Source organism: Barbus barbus (assembly GCF_936440315.1).
Source record: "Barbus barbus genome assembly, chromosome: 23".
In the NCBI taxonomy this organism is placed as follows: Eukaryota; Metazoa; Chordata; class Actinopteri; order Cypriniformes; family Cyprinidae; genus Barbus; species Barbus barbus.
In genome coordinates this window covers 5275849-5299896 of record NC_136751.1, presented here as the reverse complement: position 1 = coordinate 5299896, position 24048 = coordinate 5275849, and the positions used below count along the sequence as shown (strand labels likewise).

General features: G+C 38.6%; 1 protein-coding gene across 1 annotated transcript in view; it reads left to right on the top strand.

Moving 5' to 3' along the window:
• The window catches only part of LOC306842974 (nectin 1b), a 230716-nt gene that overhangs the window by 191448 nt on the left and 15220 nt on the right, over positions 1 to 24048 (top strand). Inside the window, exon 8 of the mRNA XM_079374212.1 lies at positions 4689 to 4790. Coding sequence (XP_079230338.1) covers positions 4689 to 4790 — 102 coding nt within the window. The remainder of the gene's footprint in view (positions 1 to 4688; positions 4791 to 24048) is intronic.

Below are 24048 nucleotides of genomic sequence, written 5' to 3'. Positions count from 1 at the left end.
CAGAAAGTGACTTTATTAAGCAACATGACACACGTGACCCTGAATAATTATGTCTCTTGTACAGTTAAATTTAGCTCAAAAGGAGAGACCTGTTATACAACCATCCAAAGCTGACCCAGTGGATACTGTACCTGCACCAAAACGATAAGCAGCATGTACATGAAAGGCCAATATAAGCCTGACTGACACCATCCCGTGTTACTTTTAGGTAATGAGGGAACCTGCGAGAGCCTCCGTAGCATTTTCCTCCCACCCCGTTCCTCTCAGCAAGGCCCCAGAGAAGAGATAACAAGAAACAAAATAGTTGGCTGCCATAACAAAGAGGCAGCAAAGCCTTTTATTCTTCCTTTAAATTGAATTTTTTCCACTGTCTCAGAAATCTTCCGTAAAGCTAAAGTCCTCTTTACAGTGAATAGATATCCCTCAGAAATGTGACATAGGCAGGCGGTGATTGTTGGAAATCTTTACTCAAAGGCCATCTTTGCTGGAGGATTATCCCACATTTAGGCATTTCGATTCAGTCACATCAAACCACTAAAACAGCCCTCCAAGCCAAACAAGCACCCCGCTGCACATGTAAGCGGCTCCGTCTTTTGTTTTGTTTTTTTGTTGTTGTTGTCTTCTCTCGTCTTTGATTCGTGAGAAAATACGAAAAGGCCGGCTGCTATCGCTTGATTGTTCTCGTTTTTCTTTCATTCACATGACAGTCGCAATTTCGAGCAGCTCCAGACGTTTTATTTAGGGTTGGAAAAGACTTTCCGCTTTAGTACTTAAGGGTTGAGAAACTATCCCATCCCAAACTTCTAAACACATTGCGCTTGCTGCCAGTGAAGCGGGAAGGGCTTCATAAGGAGCACACTGTAAGCCTAATGAAAATTGCTCCGAAAACAATGAGGCCGAGGCCTTCGCCGAGCTTTTTGGATGGGCTCGGGCATCGTTTTCCATTTAGCAGTTAGTTGGAAGAGGTTTTAACCCCATTAAACATGACGGAATGAAAGCACTATTCTGCTGTGTTCGTTTTCATAGGCAAGAGAGCGTATGTTGTCTCAACGGCAGTTTTAAGGTAGTTGTTCTGTTGTGCTGTGGGTGAAAAATGAGCCCGTTGTTATTTTTGCCACCCTACGCATCTTGTATATCACTGCGTAACCCATTTCAGTGTTTTTGCACTCGATGGTTTCTTTTCCTGTGGACCCCAAGAGGAACTTCTGGTGTGAAATATCGCAAAACTTAATTTTAGTCAGAAAAACATGTTTGTGTGCATGTTTGAGACACTTTCTGTCAAAGCTCTTTTATCCCCAGTTTTCTTTTGCATGTGATGCGAAGGAATCAGCAGGTGGCCAACAACCCTTTGAATGAAGCTCATCAGTTTCAGAGAAACAGACTGCTGTTATAAACGGCTCTGTGAATTCACAGGCGTACATGCACAGCATTAACAGCCTGTAGAACGAATTATCTTTGATCCAATGGAAACAGCTTATGTAAAAGTGGCATTAGCATTTCTAGCTAAGAAAGAAAGAAAGAAAGGAATGCCTGGCTGTAAAGAGATTCAATAAAATGTTTATTTATTTATTGGATTTTGATACATAAATTATATTATTATTGTTATTATTATTACTTATTTATTTATTTAACTCCCCTTTGTCGAGAACTAGTGCTATAGCAAGAACTTGAAATACACAGTGACTCTGCCGTACCATTCACATAATTCGCCTATTCTCGCCGAAAGTGTATTTTTGGTGTGACAACGAGTTTTATTTTGTTGCTGTTGTTCAAAAAGCAATAAAATAAACTTATAATAAACTGGCTTATTTGTCCAGGACCAGCATTCTAGAGAGACATCATCTGTTTAGACCATTGATCTCCAGATGCAAGGAACATAAAATAGTCACAAAAAAGTGGCTAAATCCAAGAGAATAACAAAATATATAAATACATTTTGGATTGTTTTCTCTGTTTTGTCATGGGTCATATTTTTATCAAGCAAGGCATAAAACAGGCATCCTAAAATAAATCATGATACAGTTAATGTAATGATGCTGTACATGAGTACTTGCCAAGAAATAAAAAATAAATAAATAAATGGACATGAACAATCAAAAGTTGCATTATGTAAGAAAAAAAAAGAATGATACATGCTAGAATAACAACAGTCATGGCCAAAAATATTGGCACCCTTGGTAAATATGATCAAAGAAGGCTGTGAAAATTAATCTGCATTGTTAATCCCTTTGATCTTTTATTTAAAAAAAAATCTAAAACATATAACCTTTCATTGGATAATAAGAATTTAAAATGGGTGGAAATATCATTATGAAATAAATGTTTTTTTCTCTAATCCACATTGGCCACAATTAACGGCACCCTTTTATTCAATACTTTTTGAAACCTCCATTTGCCAGTTTAACAGCTCCTATAATTTTCTCCTATAATGCCTGATGAGGTTAGAGAACACCTGACAAGTGATCAGAGACCATTCCTTCATCCAGAATCTCTCCAGATCCTTCAGATTCACAGCTCCATGACGGTGCTTCTTCTCTTCAGTTCAACCCCACTCATTTTCTACAGGGTTCAGATCAGAGGACTGGAATGGCCAGCAGAAGCTTGGTTTTGTGCCTAGTGACCCATTTTTGTGTTGTTTTTGAGGTTTGTGTTTGGATTATTGTCGGGTTGGAAGATCCAAACATGGCCCATCATAAGATTTCTACCAGTATCTAAACACGGTGTCCAGGATCTCCAGCAGAAATATAGGCCCACAACATTAAAAATACAGCAGTATATTTAATTGTACACATGGGGTACTTTTTATCCCTGTGTTCATCAAACCCATCTTGAGTGTTTGCTGCTAAAAAGCTCATTTTTTAGTTTCATCTGCCCATAGAAGCCAGTCCCATTTGAAGTTCCAGTTATGTCTGATAACTAAATATGCTGAAGTTTGTTTTTGGATGAGTGAGGAGAATTTTTTTTTAAACCCTCCCAAACAACATGTGGTGATGTAGGGGCTGTTTGACAATTTTTTAAAAGGTTTTCTGACCCTGAGACTAAACTATTTTCTGCAATTCTCCAGCTGTGGTCTTTGGAGAGTCTTTAGCCACTCAAACTCTCCTTCTCACCGTGCATTAGGACGATATAGACACACGTCCTCTTCCAGGCAGTTTCATAACATTGTATGTTGATTGGAAATTCTTAATTATTGCCCTGATGGTGGAAATGGGAATTTTCACTGCTCTAGCTCTTTTCTTAAAGCCACTTCACTAACGTGTGAAGCTCAATTATCTTTTGCTGCACAAAGAAATATATTCTTTGGTTTTTCTCATTGTGATGGATGATTAAGATAATTTTGGCATTGTTTTCCCTCCTATTTATATTTCTGTGAAACAGGAAGCCATGGCTGGATAATTTCATGTTCATAATCACCCTGGAGTGCTCAAAATTGTAAATATGAATGGGAATATACTTCAGATATATTTTAGACGTAATATGTTTTGGGGTGCCAATAATTGTGTCCAACTTGTATTTGAGAAAAAAAAAAATATTTCAAAATGATATTTCCCCCCATTTTAAATTCTTATTATCCAATGAAAGGTTAGATTTGTGTGAATTTTTAATAAAAGATCAAAAGGATGAGCAATGCAGATTAATTTTCACATTTCTTTGATCATATTTACCAAGGCTGCCGATATTTTTTGCATTTCACTTTGACTTTGTTGCATTAGTTTTGTGAATAGGCCTAACAAAATTATACCCTGTCACGAAAAAAAAAAAAAAGTGCAAAAATTGTGCTTTTAGGGTATATCAGCTTGTCACTGAGGCAGGACCCTCAAAAGGACGCCTTTGTACCTTCTTTACACCTAAAGGGTGTATATATTAGTACCCAGCGGTGGGTAATAACTGATTAGATGTAATCTGGATTATGTAATCAGAGTCCAAAAATGAATTACTTGTAATTAGAGTATATGTTATTTTATATTGATTACTGTACATGATTGCATATTATTTACCATGTTTGAAATTTACCTGTCAAAAATAGCCTACTGCTTATATACATTCAGAAAATCTTCCAGTTTTGTGGATTCTCAAAATTTCAACAAATATTGATTTATTGATTTATTTTATTATTATTTTTTTTTTTTACTACGTATTACTATATCTTTGGCTTTCAAACATTTTAAAATGCACAAATTCACATTATTTAAATGTATTCCAGTGATTCCCCAAAATCAGCCTTTCACTTAATACATTTACTTGAGATACTCTCTGACATATTGAGATAAGTTAATAATTAAGTAAAACATTTGCATATTCACGGTTCTCTGATGTTGCTTAATGGTCACATGACATGCAGGTAATGGATCAAGTTACTAAATACAACTTTTGTCATGTAATTAGGAATCAGTAACCGACTACAATTTGTAAGTTCTCTACCCAGTAATCATAAACGTAGCAATACTGTACAATATAATCTTGGTACTATTATGAACCCTTTAGATGTAAAGAAGACACAGAGGTGTCAGTTTGAGGGTCCTGACTCAGTGAATGGTACAAATTTTGCACTTTTTTTTTCCTGAAACTGTACTGTTTAAGTGTTTAGGTCTTTGTACAGATTAAGTGTGCATGTAGACAGCCAGGATAGCACAATTCCCAGGCGGCTGTGAATGGCGTCTTCATCTCAGGTTCTGTTGCCTTTGAAGGTTGTTCATCTGGACAAGGAGGATGAGATACAGAAGATTGCTCTCCAGCCTCCATACTATGACATGGCACAGTCTGAGTCCACCGCGTTCACCGATAAGACGGTGAGTAGCGTTGCTAAACTCATTGCTGTTTGTCCATTCTCTTGCTTTGGTGGTAACGTTGTAAACAGGTGTCTGTGGTCAGGCAGTTAGGGAGTACATCTTATGCATGTTGCACAAGATAAATTGCTTTCAGAAAGATGTTTAGATTAAAAGAGGAATCCAAGGGGACTTATTTTCCGACTTGTACTGTGTCAGCTTAGAACAGATGACAAGGGTCTGTAATTCAGCTGGCTCTGCAGTAGGTTTGAGGTTTCTCATATGTTTGAGGGAATCTATTGCAGGCGTATAAGCATTGACATCCTGGCTCAGTTCCAAAACCTTATGAGCTGCCTTCTTATTTACTGCCTTCATAGGAAGCTGCCTTCAAAGGTAGCATCCTAGCTGAAATGAAACCGCACAGTGACAGAATAGGAACAATTTGCATAGACATTCATCGTATACACAGCATTCCTTACGTGAAGTCCACAGAAGACTGAACTCACTCCACTGAAAAAAGAAAAAAAAAAATGTGTAAACCAGCCTAAGTCAGTTTGCTGGTTTCAAATGTTATTACAGAGGTGCACACCAGCTTAGACTGGTTTAAGATGTTTGTTTTATTTAGCAGAGACACATTTTAGTTGAGTTTTTTATTAGCATGTTGCTAAGCTAACAGTGCAATGCTCAAAATGTATACTTGGCGAACACAAATGTTATTTAAAGTGGTGCTTTGAGCATAGAGGAATGAAGCAATGCAGTCTTGAAATGAATTTACACCATGAATCCACACACTTGCTTCATGTCACTGAATTGTAATATCTCCACAGCAAACCAAACACACACTTGGTGAAATATAATATCACTGCTCTTTACACTGAAACTTGGCTGTCGTTGCCGTGAGGTTTTATTTCTTCTGGTCACTCCACATCTCATTATTTCTCGTATAATGGTGTTCTACAGTCCAGGGCAATTAAGACACTAGTTACCCAGCAATACTTTGTGGATAGATTGTATGGCTCTACAACGCACTGCATTGTCTTTCTGCCCCCTACCCTCATTTGCAGGGCATGTTATATTTGATGCATTTGCTTCTCTATAACTCTGAGCTGCATGCCTCTTCAAGAGCCACAATCTCCTGCCTGCTATAGACTCGTTGTCTGTCATCTTTTATAGCTTTGTTGGGCTTATTGTGTGTGAAAATGTCACATTTGTCAGTTTTGTGTTGACGGCATGACATGGCTTTGGAATGATCGGAGTCTCATTCTCGTTAAACACAGCAATGTGCTAGCAGTGTGTTTGAAGGATGTGGCTTTTGTTTAGACAGTCTTTTGTTGTTTGGGATTTCTTTATTGATAGAAATGAAAAGCATGCTGTAAATGTGTTGCTTGCTACAAAAGAGAAAGAGTGCAGTTTGATGCACCTGCTGCAAACTAAGACAAATGTTATTTTGACTCATTTTTTTAACATGGTCACTTTAATAAAATGGGGAATGTACTGCTGACTTTTGTGTAAAGGTGAAGTGTGCAACACCAAACAGAACTGCAATAATACTAATACAAACATATGGAATCCCACAGAGGCCATGCAGTATTATTAGTTTTCTGCCTTATTGTTTCCTGATATAACTTAAGGAAAAGTCGATAAAAAAATACTTTCTCCAGATAACTATAAAAATATTTCATAATTACAAGAAAACAAGACAGAAAAATAAATACATGGCCTCTGTGGATTTTCATTTGAACCCGTAGCCCTAAATTTGATGTTAAACAAAATATGTTACAGTATTTAACATTTTTACAAATTTTACTTCATTGGAACAGTTTGAATCTTGAATCTTTGAATTTTGTGGCACTTGCTATATGAACACACACACACACACACACACACTGGTTTCCATGTTTAATAGGGACATTCCATATACATAATGGTTTTTATACTGTACAAACTGTATTTTGTTTCCCCTTTAAACTAATGCTACCCTAAACCTACCCCTCACACAAAACTTTCAAAAAATGTCCCCACAAGGACAAGAATTTGGGATATTGCCATCTTTGTGGGGACATTTTGTCACAAAAGGGACCCACGCGCACAAAAGGAAATAATTAGGAAAGGCTAATTGGTCTTTAAAAAATTACATGTGTGACCACCATAGTAAATTAATGGGACATGTAAAAATGCAGAGACTTTTTTTTTTTTTTTTCTTAGGGTATGATATACAAATTAGCCACAGAGAAGTGATTTTAAATCATTTTAAACTATATGTTTCAATTCAAAACCTATTAAGTATGTAATTAGTAAGTTAGTAAGTAAGTAAGTGTCTGAAAATGCTCTTATAATCAACTAGGGAATATTCAGCCCAATATACAGTTATATGATTTTCTTTATTTCTCAACGCAGATACCACCTTCCATGGATTGGATTTTAGACACCTTTATTTTATTTTTGGCTTAAAATAGCTTGTATTTATATCTAAAAAAAAAAAAAAATATATATATATATATATATATATATATATATATATATATATATACCACAAGGATCTGTCTTAGGTCCTCTGCTATTTTCAATATACATGTTGCCCCTTGGTAATATTATTAATATTATTAGAAAATACAGGATTAGTTTTCATTGTTATTCTGATGATACTCAACTATATATCTCAACAAGACCAGATGAAACTTCTAAACTATCTAAACTAATAGATTGTGTAAAAAATTTAAAAATTGGATGACCAATAATATCCTCCTATTAAATTCAGATAAGACAGAGATGTTAGTTATTGGACCAAAAAACAGTACACAGAATCTCTCATTGTTACGTCCTCTAAAGTCAAAAATCTGGGTGTTATATTAGATAGCAACTTGTCCTTTGAAAATCATATTTCCCATGTTACAAAAACAGCATTCTTCCATCTTAGAAACATTGCCAAGCTTCGAAACATGCTACCTGTTTCTGATACAGAAAAGCTAGTTCATGCATTCATGACCTCTAGACTGGACTATTGTAATGCACTGCTAGCTGGTTGTCCTGCATCTTCAATAGACAAGCTACAGGTAATCCAAAATGCAGCGGCTAGAGTTCTTACCGGCTCAAGAAAATATTATCATATTACCCCAATTTTACAGTCTCTGCACTGGCTACCCATTAAGTTCCGTATCATTTACAAAATATACTTGCCTATAAGGCCCTAAATGGTTTAGCTCCTGCGTACCTAACTTGTCTTCTATCACGCTACAATCCAACCCGCTCTCTAAGGTCGCAAAACTCTGGACTTTTGGTAGTACCTAGGATAGCAAAGTCCACTAAACTAGGTAGAGCTTTTTCACATTTGGCTCCCAAACTCTGGATGATAACGTTCAGGGTTCAGACACACGCTGTCTTTTTAAATCTAGATTAAAGACACATCTCTTTAGCCAAGCATTCACATAATGCATCTTATAATCTTGTACTGCAGTTATATCTGATCAAATGTACATTATTATTATTCTTTAGCTTGGGCTGAACAAATTATTTTTGCTTAGATGGAACAGCAGCTACGCTAATTATGTCTCTATTCGTTTCTCTGTTTCTGTCACGGGATGGCCTAGTTACATCCCATGGTAACTAGGAATTACAGAAGCTTCAGTCTGGATCCAACCCTTAAAGATGACCGAACACCTGAGAAAAGATAATGCCAACCCCTCTGAGGACCTCAGAGGATGCCAATGCTCAGACAACATACAGAATTACCAAATTTTGCCATAAGTTAAATATATTAAGGTTCTGCCATATATAAATATATTGTGGAAACTTAATTTCCTGTAGAGCTGCTTTGCAACGATTTGTATCGTAAAAAGCGCTATACAAATAAACTTGAACTTATATATATATATATATATATATATATATATATATATATATATATATATATATATATATATATATTTCTCATGTTTGTAATATATAATATAAAAATACATAGTACATAATAGAGGTGAATTTCTAATCTAGTAGCATGAAATCTACTTAAAATACAATACAAAACAATACATTACAATTAAATTAAATTAAATATTAGATTCGTTTACATGTAAATGTTGTGCTTATTATCTTTATTCTGTTTTGACCTCTGTAGATTACAAGTGTTATCCCCAAGTGAAGAATACCAGAGGGTTAAAGAGCTGAATATCATAGAGACTTGAGAGTGGGATTTTCGGTCTTCAGCCAATAATCAACTAACTAGCAAATTCCCTATCAACCATGCAAAAGTGATGTAGCATTGCGACAATGTGTAATTTTCGCAATTCTGTTTGGCATCTGATAGAGTAGTTGACGCAATATCCATGCACATTCAAGACTCTGCACAAAATAAATCAACCAACATATAATTAAAAACATTTTTGTACACCAACTGCAAGTCGATATAGTGATGTGATACACAAAAGCCAAGGGGAACCCCTGTACTGAAGTACATTCACATTCTTTTGTGTTGTTAGTTGTCTGTTTAAAGCATACAGTGGGAATGCAGTGCTCTATACCTCCAGCTGCAGTGCGTCTTTATGATGGTGAGTGTGTACTAGAAGGACTGTGGAGATGATTATACTATGAAACAGTGGGAAACTATTTCTTGTGGTACTGTGAATAAACAGCTATGACTGTAGAGCAATGCATGTCTAAGAAAATATCCACTGGATTTGTTGTGCTGTATTTAACTTGAACTGTCAAATCCTAATTACTCTATAACTACAGCAGTAGATTAACACGTATTCATCTGAGAGCATGAAGTGGTGAAATTTCAGTAATATAGGATTCAAAGCACTCTTGCTAGCAAAGATCTAACCTAATTCAGTATTTGTATGACAGATATTTGTATTACTGCATATGTATATTATCTACATGCAGAGAATGAAAACAATACATTACATTCTGATACATTCTGCAATGAAAAATACAAAGTGACAGTGTGGGTGCTTAAGTTCTTAGTGTTTTTGCTAATGAAAAGAGCTGGAGACTAATGAAGGAGCTTTCCCGATCCAGAACGCACGCTCCCAGAGGGGACACACCACCCACCAAAAGCTGACGTGACTGCAATTAGCTTGACTAGCATGTCCATTGTGTTCGCTGGATTGCACTTCAATCGTTGAAAAGGGCAGAAGCATTGCAGAAGTGATTGGTGTGTGGCTGAAAAGCCATTTCAGATGGGGTCTTAAGTAATCAATGTCAAATTTCTGTCTTCCACACACCTCACTTCCCATCAGGGGCCCTACAGTCAGGCTGATGTAACACTTCCTGTTTGCTTTTCACAGACTGTGGCTGCATTCTAATTTTCATACTTCTATGCACTAAAAATATGGACAGGTTTGGGGAAATTGCATACTTTTTAGTGCGTAGTAAGACAATCTGCCAATATGCCTTTGATGCATATGATGCATATGAAATTAACTACCTCATAATTCACTTTTCCTCATCATGCAAAACTATCAAAAACTACTATGACTTAATGTCATTGCCTAAAACATAGGCAGCTTCAGTGAGCTAAAATATGAGTAAAGAGGGAAAAAAAAAATATTCCACCAAAAATGAAGCGCTACATACATTACAGAGTGAATTTATGTTTTTTATTTATTTATATTTTATTTATTTTCCCAGTGCAAATAGACTTACCAGATTACTGAGTGCACTGTTGGTTACAGTTTTTATTTCCTTTTTATTCATTTTTAAACTATTTCTTTCTTTATTCATGAAAAATACAATACGAGGATTACAGAATCAAGAAGTTGCTGTTTAAAGTATAAATCTGTTTGTTTGTTTATTTAGACTCAATTTCCAGTTAATTTCCAGTCATTTAATGCATGCATATTTTTAAATTTAACAGTGTGATATCATATAGATATTGGCACCAGCCATCAAAAAAAAAAAAAAAAAATGTTTGTGTATTTATTTATTATTTAATACGATTTCAATTTCAAAGTGGAACAATTGCAATTTGAACAATCACCTCACGCCATGAGCAAAATCATACTCTTCTATAGTGCAGTGGCTTGTGGGAAACATTAGCCCAAATAACATGCATGGGTGCACACTTTTTTAAATTATGAAACTATGAACAGCTTTCTTCAAAAGCTGTTTAAAACACCGTACACAAGGACATTACTGCCACTTTATTATGAACCAAAATGTTACCTTGATTACATAGAACCAAATCTCAAACAGACCAAAATGACCTTCCTTTTTAAAATCATTGTTTAGGATGTGCAAACCAGATCTGTGTGTTCATAAATGGCAAAATTACATCTTCCAGTTGACAATTACATGTCCACTACTCTAACAGCCATAACAGGACATTCTTGAAGGGATTCAGTTGCTCACATTTGTTTGGGGTGACCTTTCAAGTAGCAGCGCCCTTTACAGAAGCAAAAATGAGATTCAGAATTCCCTCCGATTTTTGGTGACTCCCTAATCCTCATCTCGCAAACTCTACAGTACGGATAGCAGCTAGGCGAATTGGGATGCAGCCCATGTCTTCCTAAAGCATCTCGAACTCCAGGGACAGAAAATCAGGGGTAGGTGTAGCGTCAACCCGGCTCTCTGTTCACTTTGTCATCTTAAGCAGAAAGGGCCAGAAAGTCAAACTCGCCAGCTCTCAGCACTGCACCAAAGGCACAGCACACAAATACCGCAGAGCTCATCTCATCTCCCATTCACAAAGAGCACCACCCGCAGGAGATACACTCAACGCACTCACACTCAACGTCCCTTCGCATTACTATCACCCAGTCATCACAACCAATATCTACAGCATCTGTTCGCATCCAATGACACCGGCTTACAAACCTAGTGAATTACCGAAGATTACAAGCCCCTTCTTCCGCTGCAACATCGCTCCGATGGGGAGTTTGTCATTTGAATCTGAATAAAACAATTATCTGCTAGATGTTATCATGAACTATGGGATATAAAGAGGATAGGAACTGTCAAAGCAGAAGCGAAAAGCCTGCTGCGCCAGAAAACGAAGGGAAAGTAATGATAAAGGAAGATGACAGTTTATACTCCTAGTTTGAATATAAAGTGCCACCACTGAGAGATTATAGAATTCCACCAGAGTGTTCATTAGCTCCTCAGCAGTGATTGGATAATGGCTGTAGAGCCGCCACATTAATGCGGGCTGCGGGTGAAATCCGCCGCATTACTCAAAAATTGTGAATTCTTTTATTACAATTCAACGATTTGTGGCCAGAACAAAGCAGATAATGACCTTTTTATGAGATTCAACTTGTCTCATAAACATTTCATGGACTAAATCATTTCAAAACATTACCATCTCATCTTATCCTAATGTTTTTGGGTCCCAGATTGCGTTGAAGTTTGCCATTTAGTGTGTCCGTTTATTTTGTTTTCATATTATGCTTGTCTTCTTTCATATCAGATTTTATGCTGTGTGAATGGTTGATTGTTTTTGACTGTGGTGCTCTTTTATTATTGTTTTCCAATGTGTTCTTGATGTATAACATACATCTTCTACCTTTCTGTCTTTTCCTGCTCATGTCTAAGGCTGCTTGTCTTCTCCTTCATTTGTTATATATGCTTGTACAGTGGACCCAAAGAGTATGCAGATATTTAATGCGAATACTTCACCAAAAAAAAAAAAAAAAAGTTCACTGGAACAGATTTGGATAAATTTAGTATTACACCATTCACCAACAGATCCTCAGCAGTGAATGGATGCCGTCAGAATGAGAGTCCAAACAGATAAAACATCATGGTAATCCACACGACCCCAGATCATGAATTAACCTAAAGCTTGAAAAGCCTCATATTTGTTAGAAACAAATCTGTCATTAAGGTGTTTTAAATTCAAACTGTTGTAAAATATGAATCCATAATCCATGATGACACTTCCTCCTGTGAAAAAGTCCATCTCCTTAATGGTGGATTTGTTTCTTACAAACATGCAGCTTTTCACAAGACTTTCATTGATGGACTGACGTTGTGTGGATCACTTATGGATTATTGTGATGTTTTTATCAGCTGTTTGGACTCTTATTCTGATGGCACCCATTCACTGCAGAGGATCCATTTGTGAACAAGTGATGTAATGCTAAATTTCTCCAAATCTCTTCTGATGAAGAAACAAACTCATTTATATCTTGAATAGCCTGAGGGTAAGTAAATTTCAAGCAATTTTTTTTTTTGGTTGAACTATTTCTTTAAGACTTCTGAATGTCATTGTTTTAAACATTCTTTTAAATAATTTCAAAATAATATTTAATCATTGTAGTCCAAGAGAGTTCAAATGCAAGCAAAACTTTTTTTTTTTTTTTTTAAAGAGGCTTGTTTTGATGTGTACTGCAATGGCATTTATACATTGTTCAAATGCATTCACAGATGGGGCCGCTGTATGTCAGCTCACAGATTCACATCATTGATTGTCATTTGTTCAACCTTGAGGAACTGTATTTGAGTCCTTGGCCCTTTTGAGCACAGGCTCATGTTTGTTTGTTCTAGCTTGATTGATTTATCGGTTACATGCCAAACCATCTGTCTTCATGTGAAAACATCACCACGTCTGTTTTCTGTGTTATCATTATCATGCTCCATAATGTCTGTCCATTCATCTCATCTCTGCTCTTCCACGTCACTTCACTGGAGGTGTCTCGTCATATTGCCTGAGCTACATGATTTAACAGCTGCAGAGGCAGAAGGCAGTCATAAAGTCAAGATGGTGATACCAACACAGAAACAATGAAAGTATCTGTCACTTGCAGAGTCAATATAAATACATTATTAAAGCTTTAACAATGTGATCAGATATTAAATGACATCATAAAAACTCACATTATTACAGTGTTTCAATATGTTTTGTTAATGTATTAATCAAAATATTAATTAAAAACATTAAATACATAGTATGTATATTATTTAGAATTACTACTATAAAAATGTAAGTAATTATACTGATTTATATATTTTTTAAAAATGACAAATCAACACCTCCCAGTTATCACAACCAGAATGCAAGTAAGTAAATAAATAAATAAAGTAAGCAAGCAAACAATCAAGTAAATCCAGATGCATTCATGTAATGAAAAATTGGGGGGAAAATTCATAAAAACAAAATTATAATGCAAACCAAATCCTAATGATACAAAATTGTCTTAGGCATTCATCCATTTAGAGATAGATAGATAGATAGATAGATAGATAGATAGATAGATAGATAGATAGATAGATAGATAGATAGATAGATAGATAGATAGATAGATAGATAGATAGATAGATAGATAGATAGATGGATTTTTAGAAAGAAAGAAAGACAGACTGGACTCCTCAGTGAAGTGTTGTTTGTGTGTGTGTGTGTATTGTTTTTTGTTTGTTTGTTTTTCCCCATCTCACTAACCTGGAGTCTGTGCTCACTAATTGGAGTGACAGCTCTGTTCTCTCTCTTTCTGTTCTCCTTTACACTCTCTCTGTCTCTCTCACTCGTTCTTTTTGAGCTCCACTCCTCATACATCCTCTCCACCTCTCTTATCTCCAGAACTCTGGTCACAAGGACTGTGATGTCCAGTATGCGGAACTGGATACTGCAGCTTTGGCTTCCTCTCCCAGCCCACGAAGCTCTGTGCACACTGGCGGGGACCTTGTCGAGTATGCAACCATCCAGCCTAGCTCACACTAACGCATGCCATTGTAGGCCTTTCCCCCTATGACTCTGGCCTCAAGGTACACAGACTGATGCACTCCAATGTTTCTTTTCCTCTGTTCGTCCCTCACTCTCTCTCACTGGGCACTGAATTCCCTCTGTGTATCCTGTTTGTGTCTTCTTTCTTCTGTTGTTTGCTTTTGCCTTTATCTATGTATCTACTGTCCAAGGCTGAGCTCTAATTGGATACACATTTTTTTATTGTTTAATAGAAAATCTCAATAAATAATAAATTATTCATTATTTATATATATATATATATATATATATATATATATATATATACACGCACACACACACACCAAAAAAAAAAAAAAAGTTTTTGATTTGGATAATAAACCCCATACAAACAACAACAACAACAATCTAATGCAATGACATTCAATACAAAATACTGAACATATAAACACACTATGAACTCATATTTGAATGTGTTTGCAATAGATAATTTTAAGCAAGTTAACAAAAAGTATTATACTATATATTCAAGGCCGTAACCAGGGTTTGAAAATTAGTGAGGTCCGAAGTAAGGTGTTAAGAATTGTGCTATAATAACACCCACAAATGTACTACATATAGCCTAAACTTCAAAATAGACAGACATGTAGATGATTGTGAAATATTTTTTATTCAATATAATGTTTTACATGTTACAAACTATTTACAGGCTATTTGCTATAGTGTTTCTCTGTGTGTGTGTGTGTGTGTGTGCGCGCGTGTTTGTGTGTGTGTGTGTGTGTGTGTCTTTCAATTTAGGCTTTTTTTTAAGAAATACATCTAATGTATTTTGCCGGAACCTTTTTGCCATTCTACACTCTCTCTGTTCTGTCTGTTTTGGAGGATAAACATTGTTAAATTAGACCTTCTTTATTGCATCACAATGGGTTATGTAACAATACTGATTACTGTAATAGATTTCCATAATAAACATTGCTATATGGATAAGTAATAATAACTTTGGCTGTGCTCTAATGCAGTGGTTGTCAACTGGTTAGGCCATTGAACCCACATTTTACCATGGACATTAAGCTGCGACCCTTTTTTTTTGGAAATTGACATATATATAAATATATATATATATGCCGTCTGAAAATTTCTTCTAGAATGATCATTTTTATCAAGCTCGTATATTTAAGTTCAGTAATTTCACTTAAATTACAATTATATATAAAAATAATATAAAATATTATATATAAAAGTGGCATTTTGAGGGTTAAGGTCTGTTACCATGGTAAATTTGCGGTGTAATGGAAGAGTGCGCGCAACCAGCACAGTATGACTGACAGGACTGGAAAGTTCTTTTTTTTTTTTTTTTTTAGGTGAGGGAATTTTTATTTTATAACAAGTTATAAAAATAACGTTAGAATAATGACACCGACATAAAACTTGACAACATCTGATTTGACCGTAGATACTGAATGAGGAAAAAGCGTTTTTCTCAGGTAGGCCTACTTTTAGAAGAGTCAACCGCTTTCAAGCACGTCTTTCAAAATAATAGTCTAGCGTCAGAAAAAACAGAATTACGTTTGTTGTTTCTTTGACTGCACACTCCGCGACCCACTCAAAACGTTTTTGCGACCCACCAGTTGAGAAACACTGCTTTAATTAATGTTTTTTGATGACTTAAGGTTAACTAAAGAGCATGAGACGTCTGCTGGCCAGTAACGTTAAAGTTATTTGGCATAGTAACGTTAGCCTATTTCATTCTGTTACAAACAGATTTGTATTATGCTATTGTTTTTGATAGTGTTATACATTTCTTTCAGATATTAACGATGATCACTGCGTTTGTCTTACCGATTGTGGTATCTTCCTGTCAGCAATTAAATTACAGATTGTCTATAAGCTTTTTTTATGAATGTACAATGTTGCCAGATATTGCTACGAAAAACAAGCAATTACAAAAAGAAAGAAAAAGATATCCGAAATAAGTTCAAAGCTTGTGTTTTGTAAATAAGAATATATCACTAACACTAACGTTCAACTTTCCACTTTATAAACGTCCCAAAGTGTCACAATAAATTGGAAAAACGAGTCACAAAACACGTATAATAGGTGGATCTGGCAACAAATGGAGACTGCACCCGCGCTCTCACTCAACGCGCTCTCAAGCCCCGTTCACTGCGCTAGCTTCTCGCAGCAACATGAATTGCAAACACTCATGTGATATGAGGTGGTTTAAACGGCTAAATAATCATTCAGAGAGCTTGACATTTTATTTTTGAATATAAAAAATGACCGAGGTCCGGACCTCGGTGACCTCATAGCTGGCTACGGCCGTGTATATATTATACTATTATATTATATTACTATATAATGTACTATATATTAGCGACAAAGAAAGGCTTACATACTATGAGCCCAAAAAGTATTTCTACTATAAAAAAATGAATAATTAAATATATATATATTTACATTAGATATTAAACAGAAAATAATCAGCAAAAAATATTTTGTTGAACAATTTTGAATAACAACTTTTTATCTTTTATCTAATACAAACTATGTATTCAATATTTTTATTATTATTATTATTATTGTGTTTGTTTATTACTAATTAATCAGATCAATCAATTATCCACCAGAATAAACCAGTAATTCATACATTTAAAGATTAATTTTAGATCCATTACTGGTTTATTCTGGTCAGTTATTATTATTAAGAATAATGTAGTATTCATGAATTTCAGTGTCCAAAACAAAAAGTCTGGTATAGCCTGCATGGTCATGCATCAGGGCTTGAATCAGGCATGTGTGGTCTGAAGAGTGTGGTTTTACTGCTGAGATTGATTACATTGCTGCAAATGGTTTATATATTATTCATCAACTTGATTAAGTGAGGAAAACTATGTTTAATGAGGATTCGGAAGAGATATATGAGTGGACGTTTGGTTAATTGTAATTGTGATGGCCATATGTTCGATATGACTAAATACCAAAGCTTCTAATCGTAATAAATGAGCTACCGTGATAGTGACACGATAACATGTCTCTAATGTCAGTTTGATGGGTAGTCTACCTAAAGATGATGCATGTAATTTGCTGTGTCAAAAAATAATTGTATCATTGTTTGACAGTTATATGTGGCTCTTTGACATTTTAAAATTGTTACGTTGTTTGTTAGAACATCTCAAAACAGCAACGCTGTCTTAACCAATGGTGTGAGTGTGGGATGGGAAAATCTGATTTATCAGCCTATGGCAGATGAAGAGAGTGTTCGAGAACCATATATCAGTGGTGGGCCGTCAGGGCCATCAAAGCTTTCTCTGCTGGCCTAAACACTATCAGAATCACTGACTTAGTTTTAATATATTTTTCCTTGAATGTGTATTAAATTATTTACAATAGTCTATTCTCTTCATTTCATAGCTTTTCCCTTGGTTGTGCTGCTTCCAGTAGCATATCTTTATATTAGAGCTCTTATCCAATCATATTTCAGCAATCGTGTTGCCAGTGTCAAATAAATCTGCCTAAGGCCTTCAGAATCAGCAGTGCAGGCGTCTGTAGCTTAACATCAACGGCAATGAAATCGTTGCTTTAACCAATCAGATTTCGAGTTGGCAGCTCCAGGGCCATCTAGCAGGCTTATGATAACGTCAGCATTTTCTCGTCCTTTGATTGGATGCTTAGAGCGCACTAGTCAAAGCTAGCAAACAGTGTCACTTTAAATATTTTAGTTTTCACAGTGTTATTACTCTTTCTCACCGTATATACTGTGTACAGTGCATTCTGAAAAATATTCGCCCTCTCTAATTCTAAATACTAAAGTACTAAATGACCACGTTAAAACACATACAGGTAAGCCACGGCGTAGCCTTGGCGTGGCCGGAGCATTATGTCCATCAACCACTGGAACGTGATAGGTGCCCCATGCAGGCTGAAGGGTAGCACCCGGTAATGCCATTGGTCGTTGGGGGTGCTAAAGGCTGTCTTCTCCCAGGAGGTCTGGGACAGGGGCACCAGCCAATACCCTTTGGTGAGGTCTAAGGTGTTGATGTATCGAGTTTTGCCCAGCCGGTCCAAGAGCTCATCTACCTGTGCCATGGAATTTCCTTTGAAGGCGGAGACTTCATTGAGCTTCCTGAAGTCGGGCCCTTGCCAGGTCGCCAGGAACTTACAGGCAGCTGTCGGGACCAGAACCATCACACAATCTCCCGGCTGGAACTCCCAGGCTTGGGTGGTCGTAGAGACGTTGTTGGGCGCGCAGGGCTTGAATGAAGTGTTCTCTGACAAGGGGCATGGTCAATTCGTTCTCTCATACCCCGTACGTGCTCGATGAGGCTGCGGTATGGGGCTGATTGATTCTCCCGAGCGTCCCGGGCGATGTCCAGAAGACATCGAGGTGGTCTTCCAAACAGCAGTTCAAAGGGCGTGAACCCGGTGGAGGCTTGTGGTACCTCACGGGTTCCAAAGAGCACGTACGGGATCATAAGGTCCCAGTCGCACCCATCTTCCCACCACCCGCCTCAGCATCTGTTTGAGCATCTGGTTAAACCTTTCAATGAGGCCATCCGTCTGCTGGTGGTAGACCGAAGTCCTCAGGTGTTGTACTTTGAGGAGTCGACAGAGGTCTGCCATCACCCAGGACATGAAGGATGTACCCTGGTCAGTCAGGATTTCCTTTGGTATCCCGACTCGGCTGGCCAGCAGAAACAGCTCTCGAGCAATGTTCTTTGCGTTTTCTGCATGAAGAGGAATGGCTTCTGGGTACCGGGTGGCGTAGTCCAGGATGATCAGGATGTGCTCATGACCCCGGACAGACTTCGGCAGCAGTCCCACCAGATCCATCCCGATCTGCTCGAAGGGCACATCGATGACGGGTAGCGGAATGAGAGGGCTGGGGGGAGGATGACAAGGAGACGTCTGCTGGCAAGTGGGGCAACTACGGCAGAACCGTTTCACTTCTGCATCCAGTCCTGGCCAGTGGAAACGGTTCCGGATGCATTGAATGGTGTTTTTTCATCCCGTGATACCCCGCCATCGGATGGGCATGTGCCAGCTCCATGACTGTCTCCGTCTTGGTTTTAGGCATGACCAAGAGGAACTTTTCCTCCCCCCGCCTGTGGGCGACACAGTACAGCAGAATCAAAATGAGGGAGGGGGTGTGGGCCCGGGAGCCTGTCTACCTCATCGACTTGGCGCACTTGTTCTCAACAGTTGCGCAGGCGGTCGTCCTCTTGTTGCTCCCTGCCGAACGAACCCCCGGCCGTGACCTGCTGAAACACATCGAGGTAGACAGATGGAATGTTAACTGGTTGACACTCCCCCTCCCTCTCGCTGTCCATTGCTAGGCAGGCCTATCTCTTGCTGGGCGGCCCCGACGTTTTCTCCATGGCCGGTCCCGGGCGGAAGCAGCAGGTTTTCTGGGGGTGAGGAGGAGCTTCTCGAACCCCGGCCAGTCACGTCCCAGGAGCAAAGGTACAGGTAGGTCTCGCACAATGCCCACCTCGACGACCCAGGTCCCGGGCGCCGCTGAAATCCGAACTGTACGGGCATGTGCGTAGCGGGTGTCTCCGTGCACACGTAAGTGGCAGCTCTGACATCTGTTTGGGCCTCGGCTCTACCAGTGTAGGTTGCACAAGGGTGACTGAACTGCCGAAATCCAACAAGGCCTAGACTGGTTTCCCATCCAGCTTCACCATCCTGCTGGGTCCAGGGGAAGGTTCTTCTTTATGCAGAAAGCACCTGGCAATCCAGTCTCGGGCCGTCGATATATATACACTGTATATGAAGAGGTTTTTTTACCAAGAAAGTGGCAAGATGAAAACCACTATTTTCTGTTTCAGACTTTCACATAGCATATTTAATGCATAATAATATTACAAATTCAAATCCAGATTTTGATTTTAAAAGATTTATTATAAAAACTCCCCAAAATGCAATAAATCCATGACATGTTTATTTTTTCTTCTTCTTCTTCATAATGAACTAAATCCATTGAATCAATATAAAAGTTATTTTTTCATATTGAAAATATTTAAAATACACAACAGAGTAAGTTGACCCCCATATGCCAGCCTCTGAACTTGGTCAATACTAATTTTATATACAGGCACTGGACTAAAAATATATTCAATCAGTCTTTGCCATGTTATATTCATTTAGTTGACTAGTTCTATACACTGTAGGCTATAACAAAAATATTAATGGCATTAATAAAAACACTCACACTGACAAGATACGCGATATCGCGTTCATAATCAAATGCAATTCATCTGCGATTATGAACGCGATATTGTTGTGATCTATGGCTCTGTGTAGATGAAAAGCACGTGATGGAGATCACAGAACCCACTTTACTGACGAGATGCGCATGACAATCACATGGGATTTATCCTGCAGCCCTAATTTTTGTTTGTTTGTTGATCACAAAGTTTTTTTTTTAAATGGCGTGTATCATATTTGGGAACCAAACTCTTCATATATATTAAATAGAACTGTAATGATATTTCACAATATTACTATTTTTACTATATTTCTGATCCAGCAGTAGATTCCTTTAAGAACATAAAAATCTTACTGACCTCAGACATTTGAATGGTGATGTATGTAGTTTTATTCTTTACCATTTTGCCATTTTGCTCACTCAGTAGGTTTCAGAAATCTCTCTTAATGTTATCTCCACTGTATAAGATAAACACACAAGAGGGTCTGACTTGTGCCTGTTACTGTCCCAGTGTACAAGAGATTTCCCATTGCTTCAGAAACTCATCTCTTCTTTTAGATAATAGCAGCAGAGAGGAAGAAGAAAGAAAAAAATGCAGTTCTCAGGGGTAAAGTCTGAATGAGTCAGCCTCACTGTTAAAACAAGCAATTAATATCACAGCGTGGAGTTCTCAGAGGGCCACCGCTGCAAACACTGCTGATCAGGAACATCGTAAAACAAGAACAAAATACCTCAACAAAAGACTTCATTTTATTTTCGAAATGCTGACAGCCTTTCTTAGACGAGAATGTAAAGTTTGAATGCAAGGGAGCAAAATCAACAAATGGAATTGCTAAATCAACATTAGCTGCTACTAATTGTTTCCACAGAAGTGACACATCATCAATACAAAAAGTATAAAAAATTGTATTATCTATACATTTACACGGTAAACCATTTTATGATATACAGTTTATCAAATATCATCAATAAATTATGATCCTGCCAAAGTATGCTTTTCTAAAAGCTTAAAAGCATTTCAGATAAAAAAATTTGAAGCATGTTATTTTCTTCCTCTTGCATTTAAAGTATTTATCAGTGTTATGAAAAAGGTATTTTAAACCAAGCATTAAAGTCAAAGTTTAATATTGCACTATTACAAATGTCAGTTTCACACCACATGAGGACTGATGCTAAGCGCAGACTGCATGGTGAAAATAATTTCTTTCTGAACAGGACTCAAAAAACTTTCCCTTGAGAATAATAATAAAAAAATTATATATATATATATATATATATATATATATATATATATATATATATTTTTTTTTTTTTATTATTATTATTATTATTATTATTTTTTTAATTCATGTTTTTATTAAAATATTAATAATGAAAAACGTCTCAGGTTAAGTATGTAACCCTAGTTCATCGCTGCGTCTGGAGACGCTTTGGGGAATGCCTTCAGCGTAACTGGCTCTGAATACTAATGAAATCTGTCCAATGGATGGGAGTGACATCGCGGGCGAGGTGACGTAATGACCAGCTGCTATAAAAGCACGTACGGTGAAACCAGTGTCAGCTTCTAAAATGAAGCAAGCGCTGGCAGGGATGCCGGAAGTGTGGCCTCGTGATGCAGCGTCTCGTTCCCTCGAGGAACTAGGGTTACATACGTAACCTGAGACGTTCCTCTTCAGGAACTCGAGCTGCGTCTGGAGACGCTTTGGGGAACGAGATACCCATGGCACCTGACTTCCCAATCCCTGCCCTGTGTGTATCCGTATGAAGCACAACTAGGGCGAGAGAATGGAAGAGCCTGGAGTGGCTCGCATGTCCAGGCCATAGAACCTGACAAAAGTCAGGGGCGTAGACCATCCCGCAGTGTTGCAGATGTCCTGGATTGGGACACCTGCGAGAAAGGTCTTGGAGGCCGCCACACTCCTCGTGGAATGAGCCTTGACTCCCATCGGAGAGGGGAGGTCAGAGGACTCATAGGCCATATGAATGGCATCGACAATCCACCGACTGAGGGTCTGCTTTGAAGCAGGAAGACCTCTCTTAGGGGGACCATAGCAAATCAGCAATTGGTCCGCCCTTCTCCACATGGCAGCTCTGTGGACATATGCGTCCAGTGCTCGCACTGGACACATACGGTTAAGCTTTTGCTGGTCAGGCTCCCGAAAGGGAGGAGGACTAAAGGCCTGCAGTACGACAGGCTGTGGCGTAACCGAAGGAACTTTGGGGACATACCATACACGAGGGTATAAAAAGGCTTTGGCCATACCAGGCGCAAAGTCCAAGTGGGTAGGGGCCACTGACACGGCCTGCAGATCCCCAACTGTCTTCAGAGATGAGATCGCCAGAAAAAACACGGTCTTCAGGGTAAGGTGGCGATCTGAGATCTCCTCAGTAGGCTCAAATGGAGGCCTACAGAGAGCATTCAACACCACAGCCAAGTCCCAAGGGGGGACCCGGGACCGTACTGGAGGCCTTAGCCTCAGTGCACCATGGAGGATACGTGTAACTAGGGGGTGTCTGCCCACTGACTGTCCACCAAGAGAGGTGTGGTAGGCCGAAATCGCCGCCACATAAACTTTCAAGGTGGAGTGGGTTAACCCTGCGGAGAGTCGAGCCTGCAGGAAGTCCAGCACTTTACCAACCGGGCAGTTAACTGGGTGGAGCTGGGGATATCTGCACCATGAAGTGAAGAGTCTCCACTTCAGGGCGTACAGTCTCCTCGTTGAGGGAGCTCTGGATTGGAGGATGGTCTCAACAACCTCGGTTGAAAGACCGGAAGCTATGAGCCGTGCCCCCTCAGGGGCCACAACCACTGCCTCCACAACTCCGGGTGGGGGTGCACAAGGGTGCCTTCTGCCTGTGAGAGGAGATCCCTCCTGACTGGAATCTCCCAAGGAGAGCCGTCGAGGAGGGAAATCAGGTCCGAGAACCATACTCGGCCTGGCCAGAACAGGGCTACTAGTAGCAGCCGGACTCCGTCCCGGTGCACTCTCTCCAGAACTCTGGGGAACAGAGCAATCGGGGGAAAGGCGTACAGACGAAGCCTCGGCCACGTCTATACCATGGCATCCAGCCCCAGCGGAGCTGGATGAAGTAGAGAGTACCAGAGGGGACATTGCGCTGTCTCATGAGTAGCGAAGAGGTCCACCTGAGCCTGGCCAAACACTTTCCAGATGTGCTTCACCACCTCGGTGTGAAGCATCCATTCTCCGGACAAAAGCCCCTGTCTGCTCCCACATTGAGATGCCCAGGGATGTAAACCGCTCTTAATGAGAGGAGTTTGCCCTGAGCCCACACAAGGATCTGGTGTGCCAGCTTGTACAGGGGGCGCGACCGCAGACCTCCTTGGTGGTTGATATAAGAGACCACTGATGTGTTGTCGGTGCGAACTAACACATGGTGACCTCTTAGGTCTGGGAGAAAGTATTTCAGAGCCTGAA